Raw genomic sequence first — 26,132 nt, forward strand, 5'->3', positions numbered from 1 at the left:
CGTGAACTCTAGTTCATAATTCCCTTAAAAATAGAATGGACTGAAATGAATTATTGTTGAATTGCGCAATCAAGTTAAATTTACTGCGCATCAGTACTGTAGCTTTCAAAGTATTTGTTACATTAATTTATACAGATAATCCAAATTTATAATCATTGATAAATTATGGACAGTTTTCGTACTACGCGACATTTTTTCGGTACAACACAATTTCGACCCAATAAACCGTCATTATAGTTCATTTTTTAATGCTGTAGAAAAAGTCAGGCAACCCAATATACAGTCGTCAAGGCTGCCTAGATACTAGATGCCTTAAATTCATTTATACAGGATGATTTACGAGGAATAATGAGCCCGACGGAATAGAAAATGCAACCCGCAATTCATCAGGAGAAAAACTCGGACATTTACCGCTTCGATGTCCGGCGTTTTGTTGCAATGTATTGTGGGTTGCATTTTCTATTCCGTCGGGCTCATTATTCCTCGTAAATCATCCTGTATAATATCATGGAGGTAAACTTCGTCCAGCGAGAGATTGGGAGATTTTAAATTTTATTACATTAATCCAACACTATAAAATGCATTAGCATACATTAATTAGAGCATAATTTCAAGGCAAAAATGTTACCGCTTGAAGGATATATTCCAAATTTTACGTGCGTTAGGTACTACTTTCTCTACGTAGAATTTAGTAATTTTTATGTCAACCAATCTCTCGCTGGACACACTATAGTATAGTTACCTCCATGTACATATAATATTCATGCAAGACTTGCGATGAAAACTTCGTTATAATATACAGCGCGTTATTAAAATGCGTTAGGAAAATTTAAACGGTGATAGAACTCATCAACACAAATTACTTTTCTATTTACCTTTTTTTCGAAAACTCAAATTTATGCTCGAATTTATTTTCCGTATTCCGTGTCATCGAGTCGTTTATGGATGGGACGGTGAAAGAACAATGGCTTCGTACGAAAAACGCAAAAAAAGTAAATACGGCAAAAACCCAGGCGGATAGGTCTTGCAAAAACTTACTGACACAATTTAGTCACGTCCTTCACCTGCATGCGGCCGTGTTTACAATTTATTAGAAAGTGAATTTCCCGTAATTATCGTTAAAAATGGTGAAGTAGGTACACTAATCCGGAGTCAACAGACATGGTGCTCATCTACGAGGAGCTTTATCAAATGCTGATGCAATCAGGCGTTTGTACGAGTATGTAGGTACATGAAGAAATTTCCCGGTCGCCAAGTTCCCTGTCCACGTACCTTTGTGAATGCTGTCCAGCATTTAAGGGATTACTTATGGGACTTTTAGTCCTGGCCTGTCCTGATGAAGAATCGAATATTAGTTGCCGACGACTTGCATTACGAATTGACGTTTCCAGTTTTACAATTTGGAGAACGCTGCACGAACAGGGATTAATTACATCCGTATATCATCTTCAACGCGTCCAACACTTAAAATCAGAAGATCCACCACGTCGAATTGTATTTTGTCAATGGCTTCTTCAATAGGTCGTAATTGACCAGTTTTATCGCTAGCTCGTTCACCGGACTTAAACCCTTGTGACTTTTTTTATGGGGTCATTTAAAACAGATTGTGTATGAGACTCCAGTTGACACCGAAGCAATTCGATAAAATTCTGACATGTTGAGAACTCAAGCTTCTGTGGCTCGAAGGGCACACAAGAGCGTGCATCGATTACGGAGGGCGTCATTTCGAACATTTAATTTAAATGTCAGTGCCCTTGATCAAGTGTGGTGCGTAACTTCAATGTCACTCTCACTTACTACCAATAAAGAATTGCTTTTTGCTTGACTATCTAAGTTTTTATCTTCTTTCGCTTTTAATGTACGCACGGAGACGTTGGCGGGTACTAGAATTTACGATCAAACTAATTAAAATCTTAAATGGGTTTAGAAAGATTTTTCGAAAAAATGGTAAATAGAAAAGTAATTTGTTTTGATGAGTTCTATCACCGTTTAAATTTTTTTAATACATTTCAATAACATACTGTATACAACCCAAAATACAAGAACCCCTAGAACTTGATACAATATGTTTAATTCGAAATAAGTTAGCAATCCAAGTAGCTTGGCGAATAAGATTAATCATGACAATTTTTCTTTATTGAGGTTATGAGCAAAAGTTAATACATAATATATAGGGTTCTTCACGAGAGGGGTACTCCTGAATTTTTATTTTGCCGCAACCAACGATACCAATGGCAGTAACTACTAAATCAAATGTGTTATTTGTTTTAAATTAGAAATCAAAGTAAGTTGGATAGATTTGTGAGAAATGTCAGATTGACAGATAACCTGTATTTAATCAAAATTCAACAAATAAATTAACAAATTAATTTAGTGTAAAAGGTGTTCGAAGTGTCTACCATGGGCTTCTAAACATCCGCAGCGGCGACAGAATTCTTTCCACACCCTCCATAAATGAGGAGCATGTCAGTCTTTTCGTCGTTATTGAAAAAACACATTTTTCAAATTGGCAAAGATTTTTTGCTTTAACGTCAAAAAGACAACTAAGAGCCATCGTGGATTCAGTTATAATTATTTTCAAAATTTTAAATCAAGATATTGTTGCAATGTGTACAATGGGTTGCTGTAAAAAGAAATTCAGAAATACCCCTCTCGTGAATAACCCTGTATACCTATGTATAAATGTGAAAACTGCTATGACAGACAATAAGGACCAGCAATCGTTGATTACTTTTTATAAAATTAGGAACCATTGGAAACTGTAGTTTCGGTTGCATATAACGAAATTTTCATCGGAAGTCTCTCGTGACTAAGCCTATATAAGTCAGGGTTATTCTAAATGATTGTAGTCGAAGTAGGCGTGAAAACTCAATGTAAAATTTATGGTTGCCGCTCCACATAAAAAAACATCAAAATTATGTGAATAAGTGAGTACACACGGGAGTTAAATTGGGTGCAAAACAACTCAATATTTCTGGATTCAATCGTTAATTTAACAAAAATAAATAAAAACCTCATCATCGCACTTTTCACCTAAAAAATAACAGTGACAGCGACAAAACTGACAGTTCACATGAAAGCGGCAAAAATGTAATAACATGGGCATGGCCTGCTTCGACTACAATCATTTAGAATAACCCTGTATATAACATAGGTACAGTTACGGCCACGGAATTTCGTCAGTTTTTACTGTCAATTCGAAAAAACTTGTGTAGTTCAGGTTTTATTACTAACATTCAAAATTTTTGTGACAGAAATAAATATTGATTGACAAATTGACATCCATGTCAAAAATTCCAACATGGGGTGAGATACCCGCTTTTGAATTCAAACCAACCGCCAACAAAAACCATTATAGTATCGATGTCGGTACCACCAGCGACCACTAGGGGCGGAGGTGAAAGCAAGGGTGAAAGCCATATACATATACAGCGTGTCCCAAAAATGGCGTACTAACCGTGCACTACGGTGTAGAAGAGATTACCGTAAACGCCAGAAAAATGTTAGAAAAATTCTATTGGACTTATTTTCTGATTTGGCGGTCTTTGAAAGTGGCACTTAACAGCTCAATTATTTTGAAATATATGTATAAAATTTTCATGACAGCTACGTCTAATCGTTACTTCGTTAGGGCGTCCTCCTAGATCGTTTCCCACCATTCAAACCTTGTGCAAATGCCCTTTTTTTCTCTCTTGTTATGTTTTAAGGTCGCGTCAATGTCTTAGTATAACTAAAGGGCAAGGAAAATTCATTTGCACAAGGTGCTGCGGAGGCAGGGTTCAAAAGCAAAAGATCAACATGGTCGCGGTTTAGACAACCCTCAGAAGCAAGTAAGACGATTCTATATTTATCAAAAACTGAAGGTGCCATATTTTTGACAAGAATAATTTGAAACTGTCATGTGTATTGACATTAATACTTGATTTACATTTGAAGTGTCAAAAAGTGACGACCAAAGTATTTTGGCCGCGATAGTACACTGACGGACAAAAAAATTGTCGTCACTCATTTGACTGTCATTGTATTTAATGTTTCATTAATGTAAATTATACTTCTAACTTTGAGGTTAACCAATGCCTGTCAAATGACGTGGCATTTTTAAATTTTTTAAAATATTTGTCACTTATGTTATGACATATTATTGTGAAGGCTCGCAAGTATGTTTTACATAATAAAAATAATGAAAGACATTTTGGCGACAATTTTTTTGTCAATTATGTCATATTTCTGACGGGAAAAAATATAAAATTGAGTCAGTTTATCCAACGTGATAAAAATAAATCACAGCCAGCCTTTATCCACATTCATGGTGAATCGATTATATTTTCTATTCTATTTTGTATTGAATTTTGAAACGTCACTTGGACAAACCAAATCAAAGTGTCAACGGTGTTGCCAATGTAATTTTAAAGTCACAGCATAGCCCACTTGGCCACTTTAATTATAAATTTAAATGATCTCACCGTATTTAGCAGGTCGCAAATTAGTTCCTCCACGTGGTCAAATTTTTGCAGGTCTCTATCTTTTTGACCCTTATCGGCAAACGAATTCCTCCAAGTAAAATACCTCCAATCGGATTAGAGACCAGCGCGGCGGTCCACCCCGACTGACCATTAGCCACCTGTTAGTCAACTAGCACAACATGTATACAACAAATCGGTGTGAATCTTTTCATTCGCATTTTAAGAGTCAATTTTACAGTAGCCATCCCTCCATATTTATATTTGTTGATGTTCTCTTCAGGCTTCAAACGTTCATTTATAGCAAAATAAAAGGCTCAAACACTTTTAGTACAAAATTAAGAAAAGACGTAATTCAACGGAAAGAACGTTTAGAACATTTGATTAGTAAATACAACAATAATGTTCTTGACATTTTTAGTTAGTGAAAGCAGTTTCGTATTATAATAAAATTTAATTTGTACACTGCGCCGCAAAATTAACGCATAATTTAGAAAATTAGTCGTATTCCTTTTTAGAAAATTTTTCACTGCCATTTGGAAACCAAAAATGTTCATCCGCATTATCTTAAAGTTTAAATCCGATACTCATTAGAAAACCACTTTTCATAATGCATCATTTAAAATTTAAATTTACAAGCATTTTAAAAGTTTTTACACAGTATGTGCTAATTTTGCGGCGCAGTGTAGGTATATTTTAATAAACATGTTTGAACATTTTGTACTAAGTGTTGTAGTGACCCAGTTTAAAATTTAAATTTTAATTCTCGGTACCGCCACGAGAGCGCGCCAAATGTGAACGTACTAGCGGCTAGACTCGGTACTAAGGGATGGGGTTGGTAATACTAGGGAGTTGGCAACAGGGAGAGTGGAAATATAGCGGGGGTGGTTGAAGGGGGTAGGTCACTTTTGTTTGGTTTTCCGAAACGAACACACCTGGCGAACAGCGATCCAATATTCCAAAAATCTGTAAGTTAACCATTTATCTGAACCATTTACACTACCGTTCCGAGTAGCTATTTTGTGTCCCCGTGAAGAATCCGGCGTTTTTTTAATCGACACGGGTAATTTATCCCGCCTTCGTTGCCGTTTTGTTTCTTTGGTTTTTGTTTGGGACCAGGACCACGTGGTAAGGGTATGTTGTAAATATCATTTTGTTGCATGCTGTTTCTTTCGAGAAGCTCCCATTTGTTAATTTTAAGCGTTATTCCAAAGTTTTCCCCGGGGGGTTCATTTTTTTTGGCGATCTGGTAATTTCGAAAATTGGTAGCCGCGCGCGTCCATTTTGTTTTGCTTTCACTAACATTTTCTAACGGTACTCTACCAGCCAGCGATAATTTTATTTGTTATTTATGTTGCTTACCGATATTTGTGCCATTTAAATGTGTTTTTATTTTATCCTTATTTAACTTTGCGCTTTGTTCTTTTATTTGATCATTGCTTAATGGTGCGTTTGGTTTTGCTTATTTCTATCATTGTTTAATGTTGCGCTTTGTTTTGTTGAATTTTCTCATCGCGTAATGTTTCGCTTCGTTCGATTGAATTAAACTCGGGTTTTCTTTGTGTTGTTGCTAGCACCGCTAGATTTCGGAAGATTTAAAGTAAAATATTGTAAGTGCGCCCCTATGGGAGTTAGGTTTCAATCAGGAAGTCGTGGGGTTGTCTAGTTAATTTCTGTGGAGGCCACGGTTAAGTTATGGCCGTTAGCGGAGGCGGACCTAAGTCCTGCTCAATGCGGCTCTGGGATGCTGATGTGAAACCTCCGTCGCGGTTCTAGAGATCTTAGGTTTTTGTCGGTAAACGGTTGGTTGGGGAAGGCGGTGCAAGCTCTGCTTCGAAGTGGCTTGGGATGCTCATCGTACAACCCCGAGGCGCTCTGTCACTCTTTCGGTCGGTTTTGGTCGGTGAAATAGCCCGACGTTCATTACTAACCCGAGTAAAGTGCGTCTATCGATATTTTGAAACGACTTTTTAAACACTAGTTAACATTTTGGGTCGTTTATGATGGTGTCATTACTAGGGGATTATTTACCTACCCTGTAACAAAAACTCTCGATGGTACCTGCGGATTATTGAGGATCGGTTACTCACTACTTTTACGACAATCTTTGTTAGCCGGCAATAAACCACTGAAGGAAGCAAAAGGTCGTTTTAAAATATCGATAGACGCACTGTATCTAGAAACGTCGCTGGTCTCAAGCCGATTCAGATTATTCTTCTGAGTCCCCTCGCGGCCGAGAGTTTGTTACCTCCAGCTCTAAGCTCCCGTCGGCGTACCTTGACCGCGTAGTTACTAATTAAACTTGGAATTGTCATAACTAATTGTAAAATACGAATAATACCTGGGATACGGTTTTGGAGAGGGTTTTTATCCGTCCCTGTCTGTGATAACTGCATTATGAATTTGTTACTTGTGTTTTTTTTTTTGCAACCTATAACTTGTCATTTTTGTTGTCATTTACCCGTTGTGTTTGTTTAAATGTTGCTGTATTAATATTGTTGTTTGTGCTTTGTAATGGCCTCAGCTAGTTAATTTTCTGTACTTTGTTATACTTGGCCCCGGTTAATTTTAGATTCATTTCATTTGTTCGCCGAAAATCAACGTTATCACAGGCATTTTTAATAAAAGGTATTTTGCGTCCCTCACATGTGTTTTATTTGCGGCACTCTTCCAACTGGAACCCTCACCGTTTGCATTCCGAACCTTTTTTCCGCCAAAAGAAAATCACAACGTAGGGCTCTTCCGCCTCGATGAGGATCACGACCACATTTGTTACCGTTTTGCGCAGGTTCGAATATTTGGCGGAAAAAGTAATGTATTCAGATCATTACAGTGTTTAATTTTGAGAAAGAATAAATACTTTAAGGAGCACCTGCTTTGCCGTATCATTTTTGTGTAATTAGTCCGTCCCTGATAATCGCTACATTTCGCTACCTCACCTGATATCCACCCTGGTATAACTGCATTTGGAGGAACGCGTTTGCGCCGATTTAGCATTTTTTATTGTTGCTGAGTGTGCATCATTTGTAACGTGCATTTATTTGATTGCCAGTTTTTTGCCCTCACAGCAACAGCAAACTCAACTTTGGAAAACATTTTGTCTTGATCTTGAAACACGAACAGACAGAACGTTACATAATCGTCATGTTGCAGATCTCCGAACATTTTTGGAACTTGGAACCCTTCGGACACCATTGGATTTTGGATACGTTTTAGATTGGATTTCAGTGTTTTCAGTCGTTCTGCTAAATTAAAAGTGTACCGTTGATATTTGCCATGCGCACATTGTCCACCGAATCAAATTATATTTTTTGCGCCGATCATGTGCAAGCGATGTAGTCGTGCTCAGAGCTGTTGCGCAGAGGCACCGAGGCATTGACAAGAAATGGCCAGTAGTGTGGAAGTAAACGGACTAAACATGAACGGTTCCCCGAGAAAAAGGCCTCGCATTCTGCCCCGTTCAGAAACGCAGTCGAAAGTTACAGTAGTATTAGGTGCACAATGGGGCGACGAGGGCAAAGGGAAAGTGGTGGATACGTTGGCGGAGACAGTGGATATTGTTTGCCGGTGCCAGGTGAGTCCCAACTTTGCGTTTCCACGAGGCCAGAAGTTTTTTTCCATTGAACAAGGAGTCACTGTTGTCACATTATCATTGTGAAGTTGATGATATATAAATCAAGTTCAAAGGAAACGACCTTTATGTAACAAGAACATTGAGAAGTCCGCCTCCTAGTTTGTAGATAGTGTCATAGGGTCGGTAGCGAAGCATAAAGGCATAAAACAACTCCGTGGCGAAAATGTAGATTCCAGTTTTGTACATTTAGTTTGCGACAACGAATAGTGATTGAAAAATACAGCGCTTCGTGTATCTTCAATGTTATTGTAGGTGTTCTATATTCATAATGCACATGCAAATATTTATAGAATGGTTCTATCATGTGATTCTAACTGGCAACGATTTTGTTTTAACACAGAATAGACAAATTTACAAATCGGCACGATTACAAAGCGAGCGAATACGATGCGATTGTCGCAAATTGGAGTTTATATCTCGTTTTGTAATTATCATAGTCATTATTACATCTCGAAGTGATCGTGGTACTTTGTCTAATAAATTTGACATCCAAAATGTAAAAGAATTGCCCAAGTCCTCAAGGAAATTACTTTTGAATTGGATTGACAATTACTCACAATTTGCCAAATAGTTGAAATGAAAATTTAACAATTTTTTTTAAACTCATTTTACAAGTGATTTGCCTGACGTAATCGACAATTCGGACTACTAAATTACACTTTATCTGTGTAACTAAAGAAAGAAATAATTTTAATATGGGTGGAACAAATCGAGATTTTTGATGCTGAAATAAACGAAAATGAAAATTTGCAAATGGAGCAAGACCGCTCGACTTCCTTTTCTCCGAAAAGACTTTCAAATGCCTTGGCACTGCTGGCTGTGAAGTACCTACTAAAATTGTTGTCAGATAAAATTTTCGTTGATTTATTTAATTTGATTAAATCAAACTGTAGGCGGCGCATTTGATTTGATGGTGTGGGTTTAAAAGGTTTAGTGTCGAACCACGCGTCGCCGCTTTTTTGTTTTGACTGATGAGTGATGACCGATTATCCGATGATCAGAGGAAAATAATGTTCAGTTTTGTTTGCTGAGTCAACGGTATTTTTATTTATCAATCCGAAACGTCTAAGAACTAATATAATCGCATTTCCTTTTTTGATAACACACTTTATCTAGTACATGAACTCTTATCAACAGTTTTGTAATTTTGAAAAGAAGATGTATTTCACAATGATATTGATATTGAATTTTACATTGCACAAAATGTACTCAAATGAGTTACTAGGGGACCGCGAAGATAGAAAAAAAATGTATTGTGGGATATTTGAAGAAGGGTGATCAAAAGCCGGATATTGGGTGTAAATTTAAACATATTGTAAAACTTCAAAGGACAACTTGTCTGGTGGGATCAGACACTTTGGTTAAAGAATTTTTTTTTCTCAACTCTATTTTATCCATCCATTTACTAATCAGTTTTCAATTTAACAGAAAGTAGCTTTCGTTCAGCCAAAAACTTAAATAAAAATGCCAAGAAACTGTTTTTTTCATTTCTTTATTTTTGATTTGGAACAAACTCGACGGAATTTTTTTTATATCTGTACTTAATTCTGGAGTACATGTTTCAGGGTGGGAACAATGCTGGCCATACAGTGGTAATCGAAGGAGTAGAGTATGATTTTCATCTTTTACCTAGTGGTATTATTCATCCCAACTGCACGTCAGTGATCGGTAAGTTTTTTACTTTTATTTTCTTCATTATTTGTTCTAAATATTAAAATAGATTTTTGTAGGATTTGTTATTTTCCAACAATGTTTTTATTGGCAAAGGTGCACATAAATATTTTTGTTATGTAATATTTACCCAACAGCTGATATAGTCAGTAAAGTGGCGATAATTATTATTAGACTACAATACAATTGTATTTTGCGAGTTTACATATTTATTAAAAAACAATTTTTGTCAACATTGATATACATATTTTAAAAGGCGACGATACGATCCGTCAAGTCGTTAAAAAATCAAAGTTGGCGGAACTTTCCTTTTAGTAATTTCTGTTTTGTGGTTGGCAGCTTTGGTGTAAACTTGAGTGCCGCAGCGACAAACAACCAATTTTTGTATGTTTGAAACTTTGGAATTACGTTTACATGCTAAGTGTAATATGTATGTAGGTACATAGTTTTATCCCAATGAGTGCGATAATGAAATTATTGCCGCACTACCGCACAACTGCGATAATGAAATTGATAACTCACAAATCCAAGACAACAACAAGCAAATTACAGTGCAAAACAATAGTTTCACCTCCGAAAAATTTAAAATTCCTGTTGTTATTCGGTAACTAAGACGCGAGCATAGACCATTACGCGTTGCTATCATCTTAAAAAAAATAGATCCTATATATCGTCATTTATTCTATCAAAGTGGGGCTATTCTAAGACAATTTTAGCGGTGATGATAAAACTTCGTACGATATTCACGGGATACTACATTATTAACGCACTATGTGATTGCCCCAACTCGGCCTACGGCCTCGTAGGATAATTCTTCACAATACGTGAGTTAATAATGTCTATATCGTAAATATAGTCGTTTTCAATGACATCCGTGCTGTCAATATGACAGTATGTTGGCATCACATGCTGTTTCAGTTTAGTAATTTTGAGTTTCCTAATTTGGTGATTCACCTTGACGCGGCAAATTGACAAATTCAGATTATTATCTATCATTTTCGACAAAACAAAGAAAATAGTAATGTGATTCGGATTCCAAGGATGACTTACCTAGTGTAACAATGTTTTATATCATGTTGAAGATTGATTTCTTGTTTGTTGTTAATGTTTCACGAAATATAAATTTTCTTTTGCAATAACCTAAAATTCTTGTTTGACATTTTTTTAACTAGGATTTGCTTATAATCTGAATACTGGTTATGAATTTGTGTGTACTATTGGGAGCACGGAATTTCGGACAGACTTGAAATTTGACTGATATAAGATGTGAAATACGCTTTAGGTGCGTTTATGTGAGGCTGGTTCTGACTGGAATTTACTTTTGTAAACTGGCCCTGAGATTAAAAGTTGCAAAAGGTAAAATTTGTATTCAAATTTTGTAAATTACGTCAAAATTGACGGGAAATTTTGGTAGCATTCACAAAATTATGCGCCTAAAAAAATTTAAATCGTGGAATTGTTGCCAACCATATTCTCCGGTGTTAACAACTGGACAGTTTGGCAACGTCGTGTTCATAGATATGCGAAAAGCCTCTTTGTTTTCTTTTGTTCACTGATGTTGTCTTCTTACATTACCGTTTTCTTGTTTTGGAAATCTACCACGCCGAAATTGTTCATTTTTGGATCCATTTCTTTAAATACTTAACATTTATTAATTTTACATAATTATCGGCGTTGCCGTATCTATTTTACGTATCATTGTTGCCATATCTATATCCTGTTCACGTTAGATTGAACATCACTGGTGCAAATCGCACACATTTGGCATTAACTTTCATATGAGTTGTCATAGTAACAGGTCAGGTCATTTGCACCACTGATGTTCATTCCAACGTGAACAGATATTATTTTACGTAAATGTCAACTCGAACCAAATCATTTAAAATAAAACTTAAAAATACAGTCGTGATTCGTGCTACATATAATGAAATTGGTAATTGTTCACTTTAACTACTTCTGGAATTTTCGCGTTTTTTCTGGCTAGACACCCTCAGGGCGTCCTCCTAGATCGTTTCCCACCATTCAAACCTTGTGCAAATGCCTTTTTTTCTCTCTTGTTGTGTTTCAAGGTCGCGTCAAGGTCGCGCCAATGTTTTAGTATAACTAGAGGGTAAGGAAAATTCATTTGCACAAGGTTTGAATGGTGGGAAACGATCTAGGAGGACGCCCTGAGGGTGTCTAGCCAGAAAAAACGCGAAAATTCCAGAAGTAGTTAAAGTGAACAATTACCATGAAATTAAATAAAAATAAATGTTGGCTAGATGAACTAATAATTTGAAGAGATAAATAATGACTTTACTTTGAATATCAACGTTTTATCTTGACTTCAAAAATTTATTAACTGAAACTAGAAACAAAACTATTTGCATTGGCTGTTTCTTTCAATACTTTCTCTCTCATGTTTCTTAAATTCTAGGATTTGGTGACGAATAAACACATCTCAACCTAACACCTTAGCTACATATATGCTAATTTTAATTGTCACACGATAATTGCGTAAATAAATAGGAGGTTAGGCATTGTTCACAGAAAGAAGCTTGGGTTGTCCAGTTCATATGAAATAAGTGTCTTACGTAAAACAGATACAAAAAAAACTAAAGATACTTTAATATTATTCACCTGTACATATCATACACTGATCGGCACAAAAAACGACTCACTTTGAATTTTATTAATATAATTAAGTAATTCATTGTCAGAAAAAATTTTTGATATCATGTATTGATAAGTGTTATTTAAGTTATTCTTTGCCAAAGAATATCCGACAAACAAAACATTAAACAGAGCAAATATAATTTTAATAAAAAAAAATAAAAGTAATTTTTTAGAAAAAAAATTATGTTATGAAAAATTGCAAAAATTTGAATAGCATTTTGAATTAGTATCTCGTATTGTCAAATTAAATCTTTTAACACGTAAATCAACCGACAAAAACACATGGAAGTAGTGCAAATTTTCTAATAATTTATTTAAACAAAACAATTCGGTTGCCATGGTGACCATAGCACTCCCGATCATTGAAAATATCCCAATTTAACTATAATAAAGAAAAATAACCACAAATATAATTTCAAGATCATTTATTAAAGAAATCATAATGAGTCGTTTTTTGTGCCGGTTAGTGTATTATGCCTGATCTTAAATTAAATTTCTTTCGCACCATTGTGTCTTAAGGGTGAAACGTGAAAGAGTTAATAAATGCCTTTGAATTGCTAAGGTTCAATTTCAATTTAAGTAGGTATCTGTGTAAAATTTTGCAGATGTAGATACATAATGCAAAGGCTAGTTGCACTAATTTAAATATTGTTACAGATCCCTTCATGTAGAGATAATGAAACTTGTTTGTTTAAAAGTAATTACTTTGACGATAACGTTGTTTGAGACCAAATATACGACAGGCCTAAGTTAATTATCATAAAACCTACGTTAAAGTTCGTAACGTTGTAGTTATTGATCTGACAAAGTAACAGACACAACAAACATTTTTAAATAAATATTAATACCTTCCTTGCATGATCGCTCCAAATAAATTGGAACGAATTTGTTGGTTTTTGTTTTTATGTATACCATTTGGCGACTGGTACCGTTGAAGAAATGTTAATAGATTTGAAGGTTAATCGAAAACATATTTTTAGATATGTATAAAAAAAAAATCGAACTCAACACTAAGAGAGCGCATTTGTATTGTTTAGGAAATGGTGTGGTCATCCACTTGCCGGGGTTGTTCGACGAGCTGGAGAAGAACGAGAAGAAGGGTTTGAAAGAATGGGAAGATCGATTGATCATATCCGATCGTGCCCACTTGGTGTTTGATTTTCACCAACAAGTAGACGGCCTACAAGAACAAGAAAACACCCAAAAAGGTCAAAGCTTGGGGACTACCAAGAAAGGCATCGGACCAACTTATTCGTCAAAAGCGACAAGAAATGGTATACGAATCGGCGAGCTTCTGGGGGACTTTTCCCAGTTTAGTGAAAAGTGTGTATTTGTTCTTTTCGATTGTTGTTACCTATACATTATGAAGATTTCAGATTTCAAGGTCTCGTGACTATGTATCAGAGAATGTTTCCGAGTTTGACAGTTGATGTGGAAAGTGAGTTGGCCAAATATAAGAGTTACGCAGAGAGAGTGAGACCGTTGGTGCAGGACACTGTGTCTTACTTAGACAAGGCCATCAAGACGGGAAAGAGAGTTCTGGTAGAAGGTGCTAACGCTGCGATGCTAGATATTGATTTTGGTAAGTAAATAAACGTATTTAATTGTTGAATAGTCGCTTCGCAAAATAAATACACAGCCCGCCAGCACTCGTAAGCAAATTCTCACCCAGCATCTCTACAGTTTACAATTTCAGGTACTTACCCCTTTGTTACATCTTCCAATTGTAGTGTGGGTGGGGTGTGCACCGGTCTGGGACTGTCCCCTACAAAAATCGGGGAAGTCGTGGGTGTCGTCAAAGCGTACACCACCAGAGTGGGCGACGGTCCTTTCCCAACCGAATTGCTCGACGTAAGAATCGCCACCAGTGTTAATTCTTGCGATATTGATGTGCTTGTAGGACATCGGCGACTGTCTCCAAGAGAGAGGCGCCGAATTCGGCGTCACAACGAAGCGGAAAAGAAGATGCGGTTGGTTGGACATTTTTCTCCTGCAATACACCAACATGGTGAACGGGTACACCGCGTTGTGCCTAACAAAACTCGACATTTTAGATACTTTACCTGAAATCAAGTTGGGCGTTGCTTACAAGCTGAAAGGGAAAAGGATTGAATATTTCCCGTCCACTGCCTCGGACCTCGCCGAAGTTGAGGTACAGTCTGCAAACTGTAAAAGTGTGAGGTATACAAAACATTTATTTCATTTTAGGTTGAATACATTACTCTACCGGGATGGAAAACGTCAACAGAAAATGTGCGAAAATTCAACGACTTGCCAGAAAATGCCAAAAAGTACGTCGAGAAGATTGAACAGTTACTAAGTGTTCCTGGTAAGTGCTCTGGAAGAGTTTGAACAGCTGATATAAATATTTCTGTTTTTCTAGTGAAGTGGATAGGAGTCGGAAAAGGGCGAGAATCTATAATAACAATATCACTGGAGTGATTTAAAATTTTATTATGTAATAGTTATTATGCACATTTTAATCGTAAATTGTCAAAAAGGTATTTCATTTGATACATTTTTCAGCTATTATTGTCTTGTAATGAACATGCAATAGTATTAGGTGTAAGTACAAATTTAGTATTTTAAACGAGTATTTTGTTGATTTGCGATAGTTGAATTTTATGTAAACATGTTCAGTAATTATAAACGTTGCATTGGTGAAAATACTGTCAACGTTGCAATAAAATTTGTTAATGATTCATTATTAATTCTGTCGAACTGTGGCTTCCAAAAAACGACGAAAAATGTTTGTGCGGTTAATTGAGTTATAACATCCGTTTAGGTGCCTAATAAATCATGTAAATATTTTTAATTGCACAAATGGTTTTTTAAATTTATGTGTACCTACAATGATTTTGGCTCTACATTATTTTGTTAGTGGAACTGTAACGTACATTGTGTGTATTGTGTTTCAGTAACGGCGTTTTATTAAAGAGAATGTGGAAGCAGCATCAAGTGCTACTAAAAACGGGTCTGAATGTAAATTCTAATTTGTCTTCTAAAAAAGTATTTGATACATTTTTCATTCCTTGTAGACATTTTTTACAGATTATGTATAATTAATGTATGTGATTTGTAAATACAGATTTTGCACTTGTTGCTTGACCATAATCTCTTCTATTATGTAAATAAAATATATACAAATTCTTATTCGTTATTACTCGATAATTTTACATTCCGACTGTCAGAACTAATGTAGGAGAGAGCTCTCCACTGATTCAGGTGCTCAGCAACTACTCAGGAGTTGAGTTGTCAGATATTTTTGTCTGCTGAATTCCAAGTATTAGGAGTTGCTTGAAACGAACATTGGCGAACAGTTCATAGCTGCTGTCTTGTACCTTGTCCTTTAAATTATGTTGATAAGCACTGCACTATTACTTGATAGTATTATCCGTAATAGTGTATGTACTCCGGCAAAATTGCCGTGCCGCCGGGTGGAGGTGGGATACGAAATTTTATAAAGTGCGTCTATCGATATTTTAAAACGACCTTTTGCTTCCTTCAGTGGTTTATTGTCCGCTAACAAAGATTGTCGTAAAAGTGGTGATCCTCAATAATCCGCAGGTACCATCGAGAGTTTTTGTTACAGGGTAGGTAAATAATCCCCCATAGTAATGAGACCATCATAAACGACCCAAAATGTTAACTAGTGTTTAAAAAGTCCTTTCAAAATATCGATAGATGCACTTTAACGTCCGTCTCAACCTATTTCGGGTGACGATTTCTTCGGTACGAACGATTGGCCTACCAGCGAGTCACAGAGCCAGTTTCGCGAAACACTAACACAATTTGTAAGGCATGCATAAAAATCCTTCGGCATTACTGCAGTGTGGGAAAAAATAAAAAGCAAAACTATTTTGACGTTCAAAAAATGATTGACATAATGCTCGACAATTATTTGAAAATCCACCTTTGACCAAGATGATTTTTGATATCCCAGTATATTCAAAAAAAGAACATTTTAATTCGACCAATCAAAGCGTTTTAAGCCATACAGGTCTATTTTCCGTAATTGTTGCTAGGTTGCATATCTTATTACTTGCATATTACAATTAACTGACCGACTATGAAAATTTTGAGAAACGTCAGTGTCAAAATTTCATTCGAATCCCTTCAAATCGCTTTAGTACCGCAGTCGTGGTCAACAGTGCTCTTTCATCATGTATTCTGCAGCGGATTATGTGGAAATGTTGATAATAATTTACGGAGAATGTGGAAATGAAGAAAATCAACATGCTCTATTTTCAATAGTAACGATTTTATATAAATTTGTGGGTTGGTCTTTTAGGGAATCGTGTGGTATGTCTTCAATTCGGGTACCTAATTGTTCACTTTAACTACTTCTGGAATTTTCGCGTTTTTTCTGGCTACACACCCTCAGGGCGTCCTCCTAGATCGTTTCCCACCATTCAAACCTTGTGCAAATCCCTTTTTTTCTCTCTTGTTGTGTTTCAAGGTCGCGCCAATGTCTTAGTATAACTAAAGGGTAAGGAAAATTCATTTGCTCAACGTTTGAATGGTGGGAAACGATCTAGGAGCTAGGAGGACGCCCTGAGGGTGTCTAGCCAGAAAAAAAAGCGAAAATTCCAGAAGTAATAATAATAATAATAATAAAAATAAAATAAAAATTTTATTATAAAAAGTTGTTACACAGTCTAGGACTGGTTTACAAATCTATGAGGGGCGTGATGACCAACTCAATAGACCGGGACCAATGGCTTAACGTGACTTCCGAATCACGAGATAGAATATAACCTTTTTTTTTTTTTTTTTTCGCCCTGGGTCGGAATCGAACCCGCGACCCTCGCGTCCCTGAGCCGAAACGGACTCCCTTAGGCTATATTCTGCCTAAAAATAAAATAAAAATTTTATTATTATTATTATTACTTCTGGAATTATTATATTTGCGTGTTATAAATTGTACAATTTTACACACTGTCTACAAATACCGAAAAAAAACAACAATAAAATAAAGAGATATAAGTAAAATTTAAACAAAAAATCTATAAGGACTTTGTGAATGAATAAAACTCTTCGAAAGTAGTTAAAGTGAACAAACAAAACAAGGTAGGACATTTTGAATTTCCTGCACGATTAACGGGAGACATTTATGCAGAATTTTTGAACCCAGAACTTCCCAATTTGTTTGAAGACATTACACTTCTTTTTTGTGCTAACGGCTGGTATCAACACGATGGCACACCACCACACTTCACTTTCGGAGAAATTTTGGATAGGAATAACTCAGGGGTCGTGTTCAGCGAGCTTTGGCCACAATTACTCCTGAAATTATTACGAATTCTAAACTGATTCTGTTTGCGACGGGCACGGTTATGCTTGCAAATGAATGTTATACCTGTTCTCCTGTTTTATTAAAAAAAAATTGAAATAGATTCATAATATAATCGATGGTAAATGTGATATCTTGAATGACATCTGCCTGATCTGCCTTAACCTAACATGTTGATGTTGACATTTTGGCAGAAATGTCATTCTGACAATGTGTTAATATACGCGTAGCAGCCGATTCTATTCATATTAACACCTGAGTTCCCTTTCTGAAATTGGTGGATCTTAGACGTCTTACAACTATGTTATGCGAGCCATAAATTTTTCTTCGTTTGCATTCTTGGGATCTAGTTTGTCGTCGGCATTGGTCAGTTTTCTCTGGGGAGTGAGTTCTGGGACACAGTCAAAAAACAAAAATTAGAACAAATGTTCAAAACGTGCAGTATTCATTTGTAAGCATAATCGCGCCCTTCTTAAAAGAAAGAAAGAATTCAAGAGGATTTAAATCTGGAGACCGCGAAGGGCAATGTCGTGGACCACCTCGTCCTATCCAACGGTCGCGCTTCGCGCTTGCCGTGTGGTGAAACCAATCGTTAACACGAAAAACGAATGGTACGAGTACCTACTTATATCATCCAGTAAATGTGAAGTTCCATATTTAAAAATTCAGCATAAATGTTTCCAACTAAGCGTGGAGGAAACTCTAAAGGTCCAACCTAAAGAGGAATCTATCTATCTAAATTAATTAATTCTGTTGACATAGGTAGGTACGATGCGATCCCTCAACAAACCAGCCCACAAATTGACTGAAAATCCCCCTTGAAAGGCCCTTGGAAAATAGCTCTTGCATTTTCCTCTGCTCATATAGGCCAATTATGAGCGTTGTAACACCCTAGCCTGCCAAAATTTAATTCATCAGAAAATAAAATGCGCGAACAAAATTGGTTTAGTGACCACGTGCAGAACTGCCTTCTAGCAGGGTAACCTTCTGGCTGTAGATGGTGTACACAAATGTAATCGTACGGATGCTGTAGATTACTTTTAAAAACTCTGTATACCGTGCAACTAGAAATACCCAATGGGCGCGCAATGTGTCCAATGCTTCTGGTACCTACCATATTCTTCAACAGCATTTAGAATAGGTTTTTCATTCTCAACTGTTCGTGCGATCATCGGAGGACCACCACACTCCTTTCGATTTGATAGAAGTTGACCTGTCTCTTGCGTCCTTGCCATCGCTCTCAGTATTACCTTCTGATCAGGGTGATTTCTGTTCAGAAAACTTTCGGAAAGACCCTCGCTGCTTCCCTGGCATTACGTCCACATTCCCCAAAAATTATAATCATTTCTAAATAATCAGTGGCTGAATTCATAATGATTATGTGTAAATTACGCATTGACTTTTCAAATTTAATTTGACACCGATATTTTTCAAAAGCTCCAGTCGCCAACCTATTTTTTTTTAAGGTTTGCCTTTTTATCAAAACCTAGTAACGTAAAATATGGCACACATCTCGAGGGCGCGGGCTTCTGATTGGTTAACTTTAAGTTGACTTTTCTCGAATAGGTACAGTCGCGGAATCAAAATTTTGGGCAGCATTTTTCTGTCACTTCAACAAAATCTCTGTAAACCACCTTTTACTATCATCATGACTGACATTCAAAAATTAAACTTTTCTGTGTCGGTCACTTTTTGAGTTTTGAGTTAATTGCGCTGAGTGTAATTAAATCATCGTTTCCACTTGCTACGTACCCGTTATTATGCTATAAATCAAAATGACAAGATATGACAAGAGTAAAACATGAGGTTATATTAAGGTAAAGGTTGTTTTAGAGTTTACTGTATGGAAATGACAATACTGCCCGAAATTTTAATTCCGCAACTGTACCTTTACTACCATTCAAGCTAGATTTTATTTTCTTTAAAATTACACATCCTAATGCCTTCTCGCGTTTTCTCATTTTCCCTAGGGCGCAAGTTGTGAAAGCCCCTGGATAGTGCTTAATGCTTACCAACTTACCAAGAAGTTCAGTTCAATTGAAGAAAAAATCTTTGATGTAGCAAGAATATTACTACGTCATCCTGGCTGTTTTCTAAGGACTGTCACGTTACTTCTGATATACGTCAATTTTGATGTTTTGTAAAAATTTTCAAAAAGGTTTGTGTTTAATATGGCGTGTATTTACCTAAGTTATGGGTAAAAGTTGGTTTAATAAAATTTTTTGTCCATGTGTAAATATTTAGATACAGGCTGTCTTAAAAAAACGACCCACGGTATAACTTTCCTATTGATGACCCAAATGAAAAAAATTATATAGGAACGAAATACAACATATGTATTTTCCTTTTTTATCGGAAATTTTGTTCGTTTTTTTTTGCCGTTACAATCAGAAAAAAAACTTAACAAAATCAATAGAAAAAATTACCATTTGTAAAATAAAAGTTATCCATTGCCCATTGCCCAGATGGTATAAAAATTATATGCTCACTCAGGTTTGTAGTGTTTTTAGAGCCATTTCGTTTCCGGTTTCATTTGGGTCATCAGTAGCAAAGTATAACGTGGGCCGTTTTTTTTAAGACAGTCTGTATAAAAAAATCGCAATAATTTTTGTTTATATTATTCTTTAGAAAGTAGTGTAGTAGGTACATTTTTTCCCAAAAAATGAATAAAAAATATTCTCATGTGTTGCTTGACTGTACCTATGTAGGTGTATGAAGAACGTATTGTAAACAAATTGTAAATACATACCTATGTGATATTAAAAGTTGACAAATTTAATTTTATGATTTTATCCGTTTACTTAATAAATGTAGAGACATTAATTTTACATTTTAAGATTTATTCAGGTTAAATTTGAAGCAGCTCTTTTTTTTCTTGGAAATACCCCGTTTCTGTACAATCTTTTTATCTCGGCCATGCGGCAACTGATAGTTCTACATTTTTACGATAAGAATTCACGATATATGAATAAAGTATGTACTTCTCCGCCAGTAGTTGCTGATTGATAAGTTTGTGTAAGTGAATCGCTAGTGTTCAGAAAATCTGTAGGTCCAACCTGAAATGTCTAAAAAATTAAAATATAGAAAATTTAGTTATTTACGAACCGAGTGCGAGACATTTTTCGCACATGAGCGCATATTTGAGGCATAAGCGACGAAGGAGCGCGTGCTTCCATGCTTCATTTGCGCGAATGTGCCGAATACGTCTTAGCACCTCGAGGTTTGTACAATATTTTTTGAAACGAACATTAGCATTTTTAAATTATTACTCAATAGTTTCCAATTTAGTGAATAGATGGCGTTTGCCCAAGTGTCAATCGAATTAATAGCGATTTATTTTCATTCTTTCGAAATTTTAAACATCCATATTGGAAAAATTACGTTTTGTAAACCACATTTTATTATTATTAAGTCAATTTATTTTCAGAATGCTCAAAAAAGCCAATGCTTTTTGGATGATTTTGAAGCACTAGTGCGCGAAATCTAGGTTCCCGGTTAACTGTTACGTTTGCGAATAGTATATTAAAGAATGAGTTTTATAAGGATTGATTTGGCGCACGAATCCCAAGTGTAGAAAACGAGCCGTAGGGGAGTTTTGTATGGGACTAGTGCGCCAATGCCCTTATAAAACGAGCTTTTTATGTTATTTTTTAGAATTTGCACCCTTGTTTTAATTTTTAAATTAAAAATTGAAATTTTCAAATTCTAGGAAATTTTGTATTAATTGGTAATTCAAGGTAACGGATGCAACTACATCTGCAACAGATGTAAAAAAGTAGAGTTTGAACATTAATATTGGAAGTTTTTTGGTGTAAATGACAATAATACACTGAAATATTGATAAAAATTTTCATAGAGATCTATTAAACTACGAGTGCTTTAAGAGATAGCCATAAACGACTCCAAATTGAATACAATAATAGGCCTATTAGAGACGCAGTTTCTAAAAATGTCATTTTGAAGTTAGTGAGTTCAAAAAGTAATATTTGTCACATCTTTATAGTGTGTCGTATTGTACACTTGACTTTGGGTTTCGTTAGCAAAAACATCATTCAATTATAAGTAGGTATTTAACCTTTTTTCCTAACCTGAAAGAAATATTCATTAACGAAACGTAGGTATAACTCGTATGATTACTACTCACCAACGTGAGTTAAATTTAAATATAGATTAAAATGTACGAAAACATTGTTACAACTAAAGTAACTAAAGTAACGATGCATTTTTACCTACAGCTAACGTTAACTGGCGTTGGTGAAATCGGCCTTTAGAATGTTAAAATTATTTTTTAAATTTGGAATGTAATATGTAGGTATACAGAATGTTACGTCCTACCTAGACTTTGCGCCTCAGGGTTGTTCCTCCCCCACCCTCTTATGGATAAACCGACCACTAGTTTTAGTTTAAGACATTTTTTAATTCATTCCCTTTTTGTACTTGTACAGAGACACACTCATTCATTCATCGTTTTTCATCAGTTTGTACATAGTCGTTATATATCATTAAATTGTAACACCAAGTTGTGCTTTTTATTGACAATATAATTAATGTATCACGTGATCATGAATGATCCAATGAAAACGCGTAAAGTCCTTAGTTGCATGACTATCACAGCGATAATAAAAAACAAAAAAAAAATTAATTATTTACTTTAGTCGTTACGATTTTTGATTGAAATAAATTTGTCAGTTTGACAAATAAATGAATAATTTTGTATTTCATTCATTATATTGTCTCATCGAATGTAACACGTGGTATGATTAATCATCGATGATATTAAATTCGTGAAATTGAAGCAGGACATTTCACTCGTCCTTCGGACTAGTGAAATCTCCAGCTCAATTTCACTCATAATATCATCGATAACAGTCATACATACCACTAGTTATATTATAGTCGAGAATATGATACATTGAATATTGAGCCAATCGGTGCTTCTTAAATTAAAAATATTGACCAATAGGACCTTGTACCGTAGTGACAATAAGCGACTAACTATTATCGATTAGGTATTAGCTAACTTGCGTTTGTTTCACTTGTCAAATAATAGTATATTATGATACGAGTCTTATAAGAAGCATTTTATCGCACGCACGGTTTTAGAGCACGACGAGCGTAGCGAGGAGTGCCCTAAAGGAGTAAGTGCGATAAAATGCCTTATAAACGAGATGTCATACAGTATTTTTTCTACTTTGCCACTTTTTCAATGAAAAAAAAAAAAAATTAAATTTAAAACCGTTAAAGTTGAAGGATTCCACCCAAGGTCATGTCTGCGGTCTGCCGCGACACCACAGTATCCGTCAAAATTAAAAAATTAAATTTCACTATTTTTAGTATTATTATTATATCACGCCTTTTCCTATTACGATACGCAAAACAGTATCGTAATAGCATCAGCACGAACGCAAAGTAGAAAAAATAATTTAGAAAAGTCAGACAAACGTCAGATACATTTTTTAAGTGTGTTACGCGCATTTCCAGAAAGAAAAAGCACATAATGACTCGTTGGGGTGAAACATCAATGATTGGCATTTGTGGTCCTTATTTTAATTTATTATATTCTCTTCCTAAATATAATTCGTGGTACGCTTGGCTTAAGAATGGATAATTTTTTTACAAATGTCAACTCATGCCAGCCCCATTCTTCGGAAAATACAACTCGTGCTTCGCACTCGTATTTTCGTCGTTGGAACTGGTATTCGTAACATTAAAAAAAATTATCGATGATACGCGAGAGATTGGGAGATTTTAAATTGTATTAAATTAACACAACACTACAAAATGCACTAGAATACATTAATTAGAGCATAATTTCAGGGTAAAAATGTTACTGCTTGAAGGATATATTTCAAATTTTACGTGCGCTAGGTACTACTTCCTCTACGTAGAATTTAGTGGTTTTTATGTCAACCAATCTCTCGCTGGACAAACTTCACCTATTTATATTTATTTTTAATTTGCACGAAAATAATTGATTAAGCAACATCTTTCGCACTGACAAGTTTTGTGCTATTGTTATTTTCATTATTTGCATTGTAGAAAAGCGATTCATTTATTAAAAAATATCGGACATCCAATTTATTTATTACATACAGTTATGTTTATTATTTTAGAACGAAGGTGGTTAGATCGATAAGGAATAATTAAATGAAGTTCACGTAAAGTGAAAATATATTTTTTTGACAATCCAACTCAAAATAAAACCACCGATCAAATGTTTTAATTTTTGTGCAGTCAACCAATAGCTGCCTGTCATTTTTTTCTTATCTGGGCAATATTTACGTCAAAAATTCTTGTATTGACAATGTTAACATCAAAATATGTATATCACCTTGTCGTTTGGATTTTAATTTGTGTTTTTAATTAATTTTTTGTTTTAATATTCCACATAGTCCTAACTCCGCATAGTTATACTATTACGTGACATAATTTAGCTTAGGTATAATTCAATTTCATTTTGTTTACATTCAATAATAATTTTGTTCTGTATTTAAAATATCGTGTGTCATAAAATCTGTTTACTAAAAAGTCACAATTACAATTACAAAATTCAAGTTTTTATCTAAACGAACTGAGTCGTTGTCCAGTGTTTAATGATAGTTATGGGTTTAAATGTCTAACTTTTTACACTATCCTGGTTTAACTTTAAAAATTAAATTTGATATACTGTAAAAATAATTTATTTACAAAATGTATATGTATGTACAATTAAATATGCGCCACATATTTTTACCTGTCATCCTTGTTGACATATTGAATTTGATTAGAAAGTGGCACCAGATAATTTACTAAATGATTTTCTAAAGCCGCGTGTGGAGGAAAAAAACTGAATAAATGTTGATTGCCGGAATTTACTACAGGACTAGTTCTTAGACTGGCGCTATGCGCGCTCGAGTTTGTTTCTTTTTTACTCTCATGACTTGCCTCATGACTTGTCGTTTGAAGTAATTTTTCTCTTCTTTCTCTTGCTCTCCTATTCTGAAACCAAATTTTAACCTGCAACAAAAAATTATATGTGCTATTTAGCAATGAGTTTGTTATTCCATCTCACTCTGACATCGGCTAATTGGAGTTGTCTTGACAACGTTATAACTTCTTCACTGCTGAGGTACTGACTTTGCCGAAACTTTTCTTCTAAAATTGAAAGCTGACGGCTGGTGAAAGGGATGCGAGGGTGCCGTCCTAATTGTCTTTTCTGTGGACCATCCCTCTTCTGTGTTCCTACACAAAGCAAGACACTTTTTATTTTTGCCACTTTAGGTTACTAAAATACCCACTCGGCAGTTTTGGTGGACAGTATCGCGTGCATTGCAGCCAAGAATATGGATCTAGTGTGATCGTGGAATTTGTTGCAGAAGTGTGAGATGTGTCGGTGAAGTTTGCACTGGTACTTGAAGTACTGCTGCCCGCTTTGTTTAAAATATGTTCTATACTAAAATCAGAATGATTGTGTGTCACGTGGTTGTCACTTTTACTTGCGTCGTTTTGTGCGGTCATAATGTTTAAAAAACACCAGCAACTGGAACCGATTTCGAAAAACTACTGTGTACAAACCAGTTAGTTACCCTTATTTTATACTTCCCCACTCTTTTCACTGGGTGCATTTCGGTAGATCCCATCTTTAGGCAATTATGCGTAAACTAGTAGCCCATCTAACATCTAACATCAATAGGCAGGCTACTCACTGGAGATGAAAGAGCCCATCGTACAATATTCATGAACTTTTCATAGTTTTAATTAATTCGAGATTACAATACAACTAAAATGGTTATAAAATACGAGTATGTTCATAAAAATATTTATAACGTAATTAATTTGTTTAAAACTTTAGAAATACAAATTAGGTGCATAATTATATTAATAGCTGAATAATAATTTTTTCACTGTTACCACACAAGCAATGTAATGTAATAGTTTCGAATAAGAATAAGTTTTTTCTTTGTTCTCTTCCAGTGAATCGCAGGTATTTTTTTATTGTTGTCGCTGTAAAGGGTAACTTTAGTAACATAATACTTTTCTGCATTATCCTTCATCACAAATTCCATTTTGTTAAACCCAATTTAAAAACACTTTATAGAACTGGAAAATAATTTGTTGTGAAACCCCTTCTTCAGTGATTATATCACAACAACAATAGATATAGATTATTACTTGTAAACGATTATCTTTTTTTAACAGAGCCCTTAAACTCCTTACTTTAAGTCATTTTTTTAAATATTAATAGGGAATGTTAAGAAATTTGGTTGCAAAACTCAAGTCTCATATACCTAGATCTTTTTGTGTTGGGGGTTTTTGATATTGCCAACAAAATTACTGAAATGACAAAAATGTTAGTTTCTTTTCATCAAAAGATTTTCATAATATTGTTACTTGAAGTTACAGCAAGCAGTTACTTGTATTAAATAATAGATATATCAAT

At 35.1% G+C, this 26,132-nt stretch overlaps 2 protein-coding genes across 3 annotated transcripts; one reads left to right on the forward strand and one right to left on the reverse strand.

Moving 5' to 3' along the window:
* Nucleotides 1-7,776: 7,776 nt before the first annotated feature.
* Adss (adenylosuccinate synthetase) lies at nt 7,777-15,573 on the forward strand. Its single transcript, XM_069037757.1, has 8 exons — nt 7,777-8,034; nt 9,660-9,762; nt 13,458-13,743; nt 13,797-14,002; nt 14,117-14,271; nt 14,321-14,572; nt 14,629-14,749; nt 14,804-15,573. Exons 1-8 carry the CDS (start codon nt 7,846-7,848, stop codon nt 14,860-14,862), a joined length of 1,371 nt encoding a protein of 456 aa, XP_068893858.1. The 5' UTR covers nt 7,777-7,845; the 3' UTR covers nt 14,863-15,573.
* Nucleotides 15,574-24,377: 8,804 nt separating this feature from the next.
* Nucleotides 24,378-26,132, reverse strand: LOC138123008 (homeobox protein MSX-3). 2 transcript variants are annotated; one of them, XM_069037492.1, is made up of 3 exons: nt 24,991-26,132; nt 24,771-24,934; nt 24,378-24,709 (listed from the first exon to the last, which is right to left on the reverse strand). In XM_069037492.1, the coding sequence occupies exons 1-3, from the start codon at nt 25,208-25,210 to the stop codon at nt 24,443-24,445; spliced, it is 651 nt and encodes a 216-aa protein (XP_068893593.1). In that variant the 5' UTR covers nt 25,211-26,132; the 3' UTR covers nt 24,378-24,442. The 2 variants fall into 2 exon arrangements, with proteins under 2 accessions (XP_068893593.1, XP_068893591.1); XM_069037490.1 differs by having other exon boundaries at nt 24,765-24,934; nt 24,991-26,130.

This window comes from Tenebrio molitor, chromosome 2 (genome assembly GCF_963966145.1).
Source record: "Tenebrio molitor chromosome 2, icTenMoli1.1, whole genome shotgun sequence".
Lineage (NCBI taxonomy): Eukaryota > Metazoa > Arthropoda > Insecta > Coleoptera > Tenebrionidae > Tenebrio > Tenebrio molitor.

What these genes read in the sequence shown, in the direction of transcription:
- Adss (XM_069037757.1), top strand. Translation starts at nt 7,846, where the DNA reads ATGGCCAGTAGTGTGGAAGTAAACGGACTAAACATGAACGGTTCCCCG. An exon ending in CAACTGCACGTCAGTGATCG is followed by an intron (nt 9,763 to 13,457) that starts GTAAGTTTTTTA and finishes TGTATTGTTTAG; the next exon opens with GAAATGGTGTGGTCATCCAC. An exon ending in ACAGTTACTAAGTGTTCCTG is followed by an intron (nt 14,750 to 14,803) that starts GTAAGTGCTCTG and finishes CTGTTTTTCTAG; the next exon opens with TGAAGTGGATAGGAGTCGGA.
- LOC138123008 (XM_069037490.1), bottom strand. Translation starts at nt 25,210, where the DNA reads ATGACCGCACAAAACGACGCAAGTAAAAGTGACAACCACGTGACACAC. An exon ending in CTGTCCACCAAAACTGCCGA is followed by an intron (nt 24,935 to 24,990) that starts GTGGGTATTTTA and finishes TGCTTTGTGTAG; the next exon opens with GAACACAGAAGAGGGATGGT. An exon ending in TCCAATTAGCCGATGTCAGA is followed by an intron (nt 24,710 to 24,764) that starts GTGAGATGGAAT and finishes TTTTTGTTGCAG; the next exon opens with GTTAAAATTTGGTTTCAGAA.